Source organism: Dipteris shenzhenensis, chromosome 2 (assembly GCF_047967505.1).
Source record: "Dipteris shenzhenensis isolate YYH24624 ecotype China chromosome 2, Dip_SZ_1.0, whole genome shotgun sequence".
Lineage (NCBI taxonomy): Eukaryota > Viridiplantae > Streptophyta > Polypodiopsida > Gleicheniales > Dipteridaceae > Dipteris > Dipteris shenzhenensis.
In genome coordinates, this window is record NC_141597.1 from 44,873,829 (window position 1) to 44,886,340 (window position 12,512).

Here is a 12,512-nt window from a genome sequence, read left to right on the forward strand (position 1 = left end):
AGATAGTTAAGTGCATCTTGAGGTATATGAAGGGTACCAAGGAGATGTGCATCTGCTTTGGCAAAGGAGAGATGTGTGTACTTGGGTACACAGATTCAGACTATGCAGGGCATGTGAATAGCAAGAGATCCACTTCTACTTATGTGTTCACCTTTGCAAGTAGTATAGTGTCGTGGATGTCTCGCGCACAGAAGTGTGGCTGTGTTTACTATAGAAGCCGAGTATGTTACAACCATAAAAGGTTGCAAGGAGGCTATATGGCTTGATCGACAAGTGGGAGACTTTGGGATTCGTACAAGTATACCGACATTGCATAGTAATTCCATGAGTGCTATTCAGTTAGCACAAAATCCGATCTTTCATGTAAAGACTAAACACATTGAGGTCAGATACCATTTCACCACAAGGAGGAACTTGAGAACAAGCACATAGGGCTTGTTAAGGTTCATACAGATAATAACCCTACAGATATGCTAACAAAGATTCTACCTAGCCAACGGTTTGAGTATTGTCGTGTCTTAATGGGCATTGGATAGCATGTCTACTAGTTGTTCTCCCTTAAAGCCACATTGTCCTTTAAGAGTGAGGTTGTGGGGATTAAAGGCCACTATGCCTTAACCCCGGTAATGTACACAATACGTAATATATATATATATATATATATTACGTATTGTGTATATTACCGAGGAGGACAATGTGCCTTTAAGGGAGAACAACTCAAACCGTTATATATATATATATATATATATATATGAATGACATAGAAGATAAGGATGGTTCAATACCCACAAATCTGTGTGTTCCTCTCTAGCGTTGTGAACACTCAGATTTAACTGAGACATTCCGAGTTATTCTACTTTCTCCTTTGCGAATCTTACTGCCAAGAAAGCTTATTATCTTCATTTACCACAACCATGGATTCAAGAACGTGGCTTTATTATTTGGCATCTGGACAAACCTCTTACTTGGTGGAAGGTTTGCCTTGACTATCATTCCGAGTTATTCTACTTTCTCCTTTGCGAATCTTACTGCCTGGATTCAAGAACGTGGCTTTATTATTTGGCATCTGGACAAACCTCTTACTTGGTGGAAGGTTTGCCTTGTCTATATTTGAAACAGTAGACTCCTGCTCATACAGAGTCTTTTCTTATAGTGGCGTTTGGTTGGTGCTTTACTAGTGGGTTCTTTCTTGGCGACGCATTGTTTCTTTGCATTGTCGAACTTGTTCACATCCGAGGGGGACAGTCCTACACCTATCTAGACTTGCCCAATTCCCCGTGAGTTTCTTCTAGATTGGGGACTTATATTTGTGCCCGATTTTCTGACATTGCTTTTGGCAGGCGGTATTGGTTGTTTGGGAGGTATACCTCTACACCGGACTATATTCAGTTTTTCAATTGGTGTCGTTATTGGGCGCTGTGGTCTTTATATCATGCCCATAACTCTCGGCTCTATGGACAATCCACTATGGATGTTTATCATTCATTCCGCTCCTCTCTGCTTCGCCTCCCTTCAGGACACGCATTTCATGGGAGATCTTCCTGCGGCACAGCTACAAGTGAACTTTCACTGTTTTAGCTTTCTTGTACTGGCTGTTCTTAACTGGAGCAGCTAGAGTATGTTTTCTTTTCGGTTTTTTAAGCATATGAGTAGTAGTTGTCTCACTTTGAGACATCTATGAATTTACAGTCTTCTTAATGAAAGGTTCTTTTACTGCAAAAAAATGTGTGTGTGTGTGAGAGCCCTAGGCTTAGGCGCCCCATCATCTAGAAAAAAAGTATCATCATCAATGGTGATGCAATGAATTTCATAAAATGCAAACCCACATGTAATCGTAGAATGGATCATCTACGAGGGCCATTTAAACATTCCTTCTGCAAGAAGCTCAGCTCGTGATACATTTCTGTAGGAAATTTGGTTCAATGAAATGCTTCCTTTTACCAAAAAGATTTCAGATTTGACTGAAGTGTGTCCCAACACTGTGAAGAAACAATTGATGTTGGCAGCATATTGTTCAGGGCTGCTTTATAAGAGCAAAGCCTTGTATTGATAATACAGCTGAAATCTTTGTCGAGCATACTCTAAATAATCAAAGTTGATATCTGAGAACATTGCCTGTTGAATAACCAGGCGGATATCAGTCTCTTGATTTTTCCAAGTCAAACTTATTAAGACGACTGAAGAAATAGAAATGACACTTACTGAAAGAATTCCCCATAGCCCCCAGTGCAGGTGACTGGCAAGTGTATAGCAATCAACTTCTTTTAGCAGTTCCTCCAATTCAACCAAAAGGAAACAGGACTCTGTTTCCAATCTCAAAAAAGTCAGACCTTCTCAAACGAAAACCTTTTAAATCCCTGTAACATTGTGAGTCAGCCCCAAATGAAACTCACAGGAATACAAGAAGCATGCATTTGACTGCACCAAAATCTATTTAGAATGTTGAAAAACAGCAATTTCTTAAAGCATATCTAAGGCACAAGCAATGTGTAACACAGCATTTACAATCAGAGGAGCTATATTCTATCAATGCAACTAGTCATGGAACAATGACTATTTAATCAATATTTGCAGAAATGACAACACATACACAAATATAAATCACAAATAACATCACAAAGTCATAGCGCTTGAAATTATTTACCTGAAGCCTTCAGATAAGCCTCTACAAACTGTGAGCGCTCCGTATAGTCTGCCAAGTTTATGAAAAATATAAAACAACTTTGCTCATGCATTGAGAATAGTGCTAAGAAAGATCATCTAGATATTCCAACATAACCCAAACTATAATGTATCACATTCTAAGAACCCAAACCTGTACTGTCGCATAGCTGATTACAAGCATAAACAAAACTGTAAACCTGTTGATTTCACTACTAAGTGAAAGTGTGCAACTTCTGAAAAGGTGGGAGTTCTTTGAATCTACCTTTATATAAAAAATCTCCATGTCTGATTGCAGACAGCTGACCTGTCTGGTTGGCAGGTGAACCAGCCAGTCTTAGAGAGGTGCGAAGGGGGACCTTTGAGGCTATAAATAAGTCTATTGCCCCCCCACCTCCCAGCCCCTGAAGCTTGTTGAGAAGCACACAGCAAGGAATAAGTGTTGCCTCGGGCAGCAATATGTGAATCAATTTCGACTCTCTTATGCCACGTGAATTGCCCTCTCATTGATCTGGTTTTATTTCTTTTCATTTACACTTCTCCAATAGGTGAGCATACGACACATGGGTATATCTGACGGTTGGCTGAGAGTGGGAAATTACATGATACATGATGACCAAGCAACGTAATAGGAGACCTATCACGCTAAAAATAGAGTGTTGTTCACATCTCTTCAAGAAGTGTGTATCCACATCCCAAAAGCCAAAAACAGTCCAGAGGGGGATGGAACAGGTTCAAAATAACAATATAGCCCTGAAAAACACCTCGAAATGTGTGCTCAGTCCTCCAAACAGCTGCTGCGACTGAAAATCAGTGCAAAAAATACAGGTCGCCCTGCTTCCAGACAGCTTCAGAGGTGCACAAAACAGGTGGCTTTGCTGATAATCGTTCTACGAGAGAGGCGAACCAGTTTTGGAGCCAAAAACCAGTTGAAAACAGCAAAAAACAGGTCAAACAGCCTTGAACAGCCCAAAATCAGCAAGAAATATGTCGCAATTCCTCCAAGAGGGGTCACCAAGTTCTAGAAGTGCTCCTGGTGCTGGCTGATATAAAAAACGACCTGTGGCTGCAAGTTTGCACAATGAATCAAAGCTAGAGAGCGTGGGGGGCACGGGGAGAGGTGTGGGAGTGAGGTCCCCCTTGCTCTGATACCAAATGTTGGAAATGAAAGCGAGAGAATGCGAGAGAATGGAGCTGAAGCAAGCTGGAATGAGATTACAGCAACACAAATGAACTACAAATCCAGCGTAGTCATAGAGGCAAAGCCCTAGAATGAACCCTGCCTGGGGTCAAAAGATGTGTGGTGACTAACTCAACAACTCTAGCTGAGGTTAGGGGTGTAAAACCATTAAAAGGAAAAAAGTGCCTGTAGCTCCTTCTTACATAGCATTGGCCACTGCCTTGGGAAATATAAATATTTCTAACACTGATTCCAAGGAGTGAGTCTTCTAATCAGACACCCTATCGGGTGAGTGCAGCCCAAACATGAGGAGATCATGGCTCAGGTACATGATTTGCCCTCCAAAGGACTTATCCAACCTAGTTCTCCCTTTTGTGCACCTATGTTGTTACAGAAGAATGATGGACTCCTCATATGTGTGTTAACTACGAAGCCCTCAACAAGATGATTGTAAAGAACAAGTTTTCGATTCCACGCATTGATGATGTGTTGGATCAATTAAAGGGAGCCACTATTTTCAGCAAGATTGACTTAAATAGAGGTTATCATCAGATCAGGATCCACCGCCGGGACATTCATAAGACGCGTGATTATATGGGTTCTTGGTCATGCCCTTTGGCTTTATGATTGTCCAGCTACTTCCAACAGGGTGATGGACCAAATTTTCCTACATCTAGACACTTTACAGATACTTTCTTCGCTGACATTCTTGTGTTCTCAAAGTCAAAAGAGAAGCATAAAAGACATCTAACTACTCTGTTCCAAGAACTGAGAGACAATAAGCTCTTTATCAATGGAAAGAAAAGCTATTTCTTTCTAGATCGCATACGGATGGATCCCGCAAAGATCAAAGTCATTCAGGAATGGTCCCAGTTGAGAATGGTGCATGAAGTGCGCAGCTTTCTAGGGCTTTGTTCCTACTACACAAGGTTCGTTAGACACTACGCTGATATTGCAGCCCGTTACAGGATTTGACCAAGAAATTTGCAGTTTTCAAAGGACAGCCTTTAACGCTCTCAAGGAGAAGTTAGCCATGGAACCGGTCATCATTGTTCACAAGCCCTTTGATGTGGATTGCGACGCTTGTGGAGAGTGTGTTGGAGATTGCGACGCTGCTCTTCATCAAAATCAACATGTGATAGGAGATTGCAAGATGCCAAGAGACATATGGGGGCGTATAAGAGAGAAATTTTGGCAGTAATTCATGCTCTTACTATCTAAAAATACTATCTTTTGGGGGCTAATTTCACAGTCAAGACACTTCTTGATCCATACTGAGAGCTTTTGGGGGATGATTTCACAGTCAAGATGCTTCTTGATCCATACCAAGCTCTCAGAAGTCATTTGAGACGGGCAGATTTTCTGTCCATATTTCATTTTCAGATTGTCCATACTCCAAAAGCACAGAATAGGGTGGCGCATGCCCTTTTCAAAAGGCCCCAGGCAAATAATGTCACCATTGCCCATCCTAGAGACCTTCAAGAGATGAGAGAGCACTATTTACAGGGCCCAGACTTTGGAAAGTCTGGAGAATATTCAGCAAGGTCAGTCCACCAGCCAGTATTCTCTCAAGGATGGATCTCTCATGAAGGACTATCATCTATGTGTGACCCGTGACATGTGGATGAAAGTAATGGGGAAATCTCATGCACCACCCTTTGCAGGTCATCAAGGTACCTTCACCACAACCCAAGCTGTTGAAGCCAAGTATTTCGAAGGACATCCACAAATTTGTGACGAAATGCTTTACTTGCCAAGAAATAAAGTATGGCAGACAAAAGACCCCACGAAAAGGTCCTTAATATCTGGTAGACAGCTTTGGATATACATTTTCTTTTTCTTTCATCTTTCTGAGCCTGACTTTCTCGAACTTGAGGAATACCCAATCTCCTTGTAGGATATTCATCTCCCTTCTCTGCTTATCGGCTGCTGTTTTGTGCTTCTCTCTAGACCTTTCTATGGTTGTTTGAACAAAAATTTGTCTTGAGGTCTTGAACATACTGGTCAGCTCCAAAAATCTCATCCTTGGTGCTGATAATGGGCGGGAAAATCACCTTCCCATAGATCACTTCGCAAACTTTACTAAAAGAAGGTGCTTTTCCTACTCAGCTTTTTGCTTGGATACATAGCACTTCAAGATGGAATTCACAATCTCAATTATGCCGATTGACTAGGGGTAAAAAGGAGGAGGAAAATCCAATTTTGTCCCCATGTTGTCAACTAAAGCTCTCCAAAACAAACAAGCCATCTGGGGGTCTGTTCACTTACTATTGATTTGGGCAGCCCACGGTGCTTGAAGATCCGTGCCATAAACAACTTGGCCATGTGGTCCGCTTTGATGGTCTTTTTGACAAGATGAGCTTGCTTACTAAATCTTTAAATGATAGTCCAAATCCCATTTCTTTCCATTCTTTGATCTCGATAGATCAAAGGTGAAGTCCATGGCTATGCTTTCCCACGGGGCTTGAGGCATTGGAAGTGGCATCAACAGCTGTGAGCCAGGCTCCATTCCCTAGGTTAAATCCCTCATCATCCTCTGCATGCTAGCCACAATCCTAAGGGATGCCAACCATATCCGCTGTGCTACCGGGTCTCTACTGTGATTTGTTCCCCAGCCCCATCGTTGAGTTTCCAGCTTGTCGTTCAAATTTCCCAGCTTCCAGATGAATTCATTCTACAAGTGTGATTCACTCTAGGATGCTGCAAATCGACTTTCCTTGCTGTGATTTGGTTTCCTGCAGCCGGTTCTGGCCTCGTTCCTTAGGTGTGAAGTCACCTGAAAGCTGTGTTTCGATTAGCTAAGTTAAGGTTTGGTTAAGGTTATAAAACAAGAGAAAGATTAACGGAGAAAGAAAAAAAGAAGAGGGAAGAGGGGAGATTGTAAGAGACATGAAACAAAACTAAGAGTGCAAGAAGGAAAAAGAGGAAAAACTGACTCAGTAAAGAAAGCTATGCTTATGTTCTCATCAGTATCCAAGCATACTGACCATCTAGGTTTCAAAGGATTCCAGAATCTCTTCGGTATAAATGAGTCAATAGAGCAGCAAATTTGCGGCCACAGTAATTCTGAAAATCTTCACTAACAAGCATGCAAAATAGATCACCACCCAACCAAGCGTGACATTTTTTTGCAAGCATGTAGTCACCACTTTGAACTTAGTGCCCACACCTCATGCATGGATTTGGCATGGCTTTGCCACTTCAGGAAAGCCTTTTGACTACAACCTGAGAAAACTCTGACAAAAATCTATTACCAGTCTCTGCTTTTTGCAAGTGCATTATGGGTTAGACCTTTCCCTTCATTTGACAAAATAGTATCTGGAAACTAATATAGGAAATATGTTCCCTGATTCAATCTCATGCACTTTGATCATATGAATCAGCACAAAAAGGCTCACTTTTAGGTATGTCAAATCTCTAGCATTGCTTTATGACTAGCTCTCTCTGTCAAGTAAGAGAAGATACTCAAAAATTGTTGGAAACACTAAAGAGTATCAAGAGACACTAATAGAAAAGGAAGCTGGAAAACTCCACAGCTAGTAAATAGGAAACCGATAGATATACAGGCTATGTATACTGTTTCATCAAGGCTGGAGGCGAATCTGTTTAATTGTAAATGGAAATCCATAGGGGCAACCTACTTTTGAGCTGACGCTAAATCCTCCTTGGTAGTTTGCCAAGAGGTTCCAACTTATGCGACCTCCATGTAAAAGCTTTATCATTTGAGTTCAAAGCTTTCATTTTCAAAAGATGGTCTTTTCAATAGAGAGTGCAAAGAATTGCATATATTCCTCTGAAAATAACACACCTGGATATTTTGAGAAGTCTACCACATGGGGAGTCTCCGTATGGTAGTCTGCAGCCATTTCGCAAAAATGATTGGCAATATCAAAAGCGACAGGATTGAAACTAGCATATTCATAATCCTGCAAAAAAAGAAAAATACAGGAATATCTTAGCTCAGAACATGAAGCATAAGTTGGTCAATGCTACTTCATCACAGGTCCATCACTAGTATGTTTGACACTACTGTATCAAAGGCAAGAGCATTGTAAAAGCAGCAAACCAGAGCAATTATCGAATCAGTAATGCAGATAAACTTCTATGTTAAAATTCAACAGCTTGTAATGAAGTGTTGCTAAAAGATACTATCAGAAGTAACATCCAACCACCATGAGCTCCTGAACGGGCCACCTTTCTAGGTGGCTTTTCTTTCATTTGTTCTCACCATTGACCAATACTACCCACAATGCAAAATGCGCCTGCTGGGTGGTTGCAAGAAATAAAGTCTTGAAATGTTAAATGTTTTCGTCAATTGGATGCTCACAAATGACGTGCTTTGAATGGTGTGGTAAAGATGGAGGATTGCACTCATGATTATATACAGTATGTCTGTAATGACTGTATTCTGAGTTCGTAATGCTTCTTCATGGAATGGCACGGATGCATAAGGTTTCCATAAAGAAGAGACTATATATGGAGCTAGGCACAGGACTTCAAGCAATCAAAATTCAAAATTACAGCGTATCAACAAGACCCTGAAAATAATTAGGGAAGAGTTTGATTTATAAGCACACATTGTATCTAGAGTGGCAGCCAAAAGTGAGCTTCTCTATTGGCATTGAGTACCTAAATCTTGTATTACCAAAGGCGGACGGTCACATTTGATTTGCAATCATCGTGGAATTTCGTACTTCTTACAAAACCAAATGAACTTGAATCATCATGTACAATTACGGTGCCTTTACAGCCAACTGATAATTGGGATTTGAAGTATTCTATCAGTCTTCTCAAACCCCAAGAGGCCTATCATGAACTTCCTTTGGAGTGGACTTAACGGGTTTTGGGGAGACTCTAGTTCTTCCGACCCAAGAGGAAGGACTCCACATCTTTGATCTAGATACTCAGTGCAGGGTTTGACTTTGCAAGCTTGTTGTCAAGGGATGTTTGCTTGGTTAGGAGTCATGGAATGATTTTTTCTTACGATGCATTAGATCTTGTACTCCTTGCTTCGGTGGTGAGTGGTCGGATGCAGCTGTAGGTGGATTTTTTCTTCTGCAGCCTTCTAGATGCCTTCCTCACCACTTATGGCTGCTACTATCGGAGCTTGGTGCTGATTTAGGAGTTCTTTGTGGAGAGACTGCAAGATGAGATTGATAGACAGCCAATCTTGTGGAATGATTCTATCTTGAATGACCATGGTAGATCTTTGGATACTTTTGGATTATGAAGTGATCCAAGTGGGAGAGAGGTCCTGATTCTTTGGTAGAATCTTGGAAGGCTTTTAAGGACCTCCTTGAAGAGTATAGAACACAAATGGTTAGTGACGTCCGAGAGATTGGCAGAAGAGTTGCTTAGAGAGTCCAGCTATCCCTTCGCATTGGGCCAATGGAGATGGGAGACAATATAGGCTTGTTTGTGGATAGGGGCTTTCTTTGGCACGGGTGTTCCTTTTGCAGGTCATTGGGCTCATGTGCAACAAAAGTGGAGACAGGTTAGATCTTTGGATGAGGATGTTATTTTGGCTGCACAACTTCCGATCATAGTAGTGGCCATGTGGAGCAAGGTTTTTGTGCTCCTGGCTGGATGTTGACCCTTGTCTGGAGGACATTATCTTGGGAATTTGGAGGCTGTGGCTTTATAGAGGGGTTCCAACTTCTCATAAAGTTTCTTCAGTGGGACCCAGGGAAATGGGAGTGGATTGATGCAGTTTATCATTCCAAGAGCTTCCCTTTCTTTGGCTTTACAGTCATCAATGCCAGGAAGTTTCGGATTAGAGCCAGGGGATGGAGACCGTCCAGAGTTCAACACTTGGAGAGCTTTCAGATCACTTCGGACTTGTAGAGGTTTGTTTTAAGGAGACTTTGGAAATTCCTTAGGAGTAGGTAAGTTTCTCTTTTCTTTTGGCTTGTCGTTCATGGAGGGATTAAAGTGAATTAGTGGAGGAGCACTTCTAGAGCCAACCCTTCTTGCCCTTGGTGCTACTTGAACATGCAAAGCCTAGTCCTTATCAACAAGAAAGCTCTTGTGAATGCCTTCCCTCCTCTTCCTCGAGAGAAGATGATTTGCAGAGGGAAAGCACAACCATGAAAAGTTTCCAAAGAAAGGTTCAAGAAAAAAATATATGAAGCTGTGCTACCTCGCGTGACTAGTTTGCCCTCAAGGGTTCTCCTGAAAATCGCTAGCTCTCAAAGGCTCTAAGCATAGTCTCTCTACCATTCCTCTAAGGCCTTCTCTAGATGGAGTTCTCTTTCTCCTTAACAAAACAAAGCTTCTATCAACACCAAGCTATGGGCACCAATTGCTCATGAGCAAGCAATCAACCATAAGTTGTGACATTGATACCAATGCGAAGGAAAGGCGAGGAAACCTTACACAAGTTCCGATACAACATCACACAAAGAACATTGATGGCCAAGAACATAAAGCAATCTCAACCTCATTAGCTTTTCACTCGAACTATGTATAAGAGAGCCTCTTATATGGAGCACTTGAGCCTCCAATTGTGGATGCCTTTTCTAAAATTTCTTTCCTCTATAGAAACTTTTACATAAATTCCTCTAAATCCTTTACTTAAAAAAACCACTCTTGGTCCTCTCTATATCAAACAAACATGTATCTCTTGATTGCAAGTTATTCATCACTACACGATCGCTCAATAACGTCACCGATTGATTTTTCACATGAGCACAAACTCTGACACATCTGCTACACCTTAAAAACATGTGGATAATCCATTGTTTCAAAGGAGAGACCAAAGATGCTAATCAAGTGAAAATATTTGCTCATTAATATGGAAGATTGATTCATATTCTATCCAACAAATAATCAAGGGAAGATCATGTATGACTTGCCCACACTTGGTTGAGAAAGATGGGTTTGTCACATATGGATTGGCTTTAAAGGCCCCGTGAATAAATGAAAAGAAATATTCCTACTGTACATCCAAAGGTCGAATCCTATATGTAAGAACTAAAGATCCCTATAATATTGAGCATGGAGCCCTCGTTTGTTACGTCAACTGTAATACCATGACATCGGTATAACGGGGAAACCACGAGGGCTTGACAATATTTACCTATGTGGCTAATAGGGTCTAGGGGGAAATCCTAGGCCTAGGTAATTAATGGAAGGGTGCATTAGCTGAACCTAAAGAGGGGTTTAATGGTAAGGTCCACTTGGACACATGGCACCATGAGGGTTGGCCACTTGGGAGGTATTGGGCTAGGAGGGAGGATTCTAGAGGGAGCCAAAAAAAAGAAAGAAGGTTGAGGAGGCTCAAGGAAAAAGGAATCTGTGGTCGGGTGGATCAGAAGTAGAAGCCCTCGAGGTTTGAGGAGACTTAACATTGGTATCAGAGTGGGTACGAAGGTGGAAATGAAGAGTCGACTGCCGTGCGACCTACAACATTAGTTCAGTGATGCGGCTTGGGACGATGAGCTATGGAGAACCATGCGCACTTGAATGTAATACTGGACTTAGGCTACTAGTACTTGAGCACAGCAAAGTCACGACTGTCGAAGCTTGATTGAGTGCAACGAAGTCACCTGCATATAGGAGGAAGGGTTCGCGAATCGGCGCGATAGCAAGTAGATAGGCTACAGTTGCTGTGCACAGTAGATAGAGCCAACTCCCTCACATTACTCAAATCTCGTATAAGTACTACTACCAAATACAGTTGCGCAGTGGGACTCCGGAGTGCTGCAAGCTTGCGAAGGCTACGGGTCTGAACTTTGAAGCTTTTCAATTTCCAAGGTTGTGTGCAGCCACCATCGTACTTACTGCAGGATCGAGACCAGAGCGGGTGTCAGTGTTGCGGATCTCAGAGGTCTAGACTCCAGGGGCGGCTTGGATTCCGATAGACAATTCTAGAGCGGTCGACGAACAGATAGGGACTGAGAGATTCCAGAGCGGTCCACGAACAGACAGGGATTGAGAGATTCTAGAGCTATACAATCCATCATAGGCTGCTAGTTAGACTGCTGTCTGAGGGCGTTGCGAACAATTACCAGATTCCCATCCATGGCCGTGAGATGATCTATGTCTGGGCTCCTGGATACTGGTTGTTGGCTATAAGTTTCAAGTACGTTTTTTATGGCTTGTCTCTTTCGTCTGCAAGGAAGATAAAGCACCGGTCGACGCTGTTTGAAATGTTGAGAGTGGGAAGCCGTGCCACATCAGCAAAGGTCATTCGACCTTTGAAAAAACCACGTCATCTAAGGCTACTTTAGCCTTTAAAGAAAGCCACTTCACCCCTCTCTTTTTATCCCTCTTCATCCAAGGTCCTAAAGTTAATTTCACCTTTCTTCTCTCCGAGATTTATTAGCCTCGCTGATTTTAAGTAAAAGATTTACATTCGAGATCGAGGGAAGCAAGAAGAGCGAGATCAGAATGAGAGATCAAGAATTAAAAGCGAGAGGACACGTCAGCTTCAAAGACAAATTCAAGACCATCGAACAAATACCAAGGAAGTGGGCATCATATTTTTCTATCTGATATAAAGTGCTTTACTTTACTTTTTCTGGAAAATATGCATTTTTTAAAATGACAACTCTAGAAAGGGATGGTATGATTAGTGAAACGTTAAAAACCCTAGCTGAAGCTATAACAAAGATAGCCGATTCTCAATCGGTATCTATTAGTGAAAAATCACCGATTCCTCCTAATCAAG

At 41.8% G+C, this 12,512-nt stretch overlaps 1 protein-coding gene across 2 annotated transcripts in view; it reads right to left on the reverse strand.

Annotated features, from left to right (window-relative positions):
• Nucleotides 1-1,828: 1,828 nt before the first annotated feature.
• LOC147904827 (putative choline kinase 2) overlaps nucleotides 1,829-12,512 on the reverse strand; it is a 69,308-nt gene continuing 58,624 nt past the window's right edge. For both annotated transcript variants that reach the window (XM_087395680.1, XM_087395688.1), the window contains exons 4-7: nucleotides 7,650-7,767; nucleotides 2,645-2,692; nucleotides 2,203-2,303; nucleotides 1,829-2,115 (exon numbers count right to left, since the gene is read on the reverse strand). In XM_087395680.1, coding sequence (XP_087251806.1) covers nucleotides 2,026-2,115; nucleotides 2,203-2,303; nucleotides 2,645-2,692; nucleotides 7,650-7,767 — 357 coding nt within the window. In that variant the 3' untranslated portion in view covers nucleotides 1,829-2,025. The remainder of the gene's footprint in view (nucleotides 2,116-2,202; nucleotides 2,304-2,644; nucleotides 2,693-7,649; nucleotides 7,768-12,512) is intronic.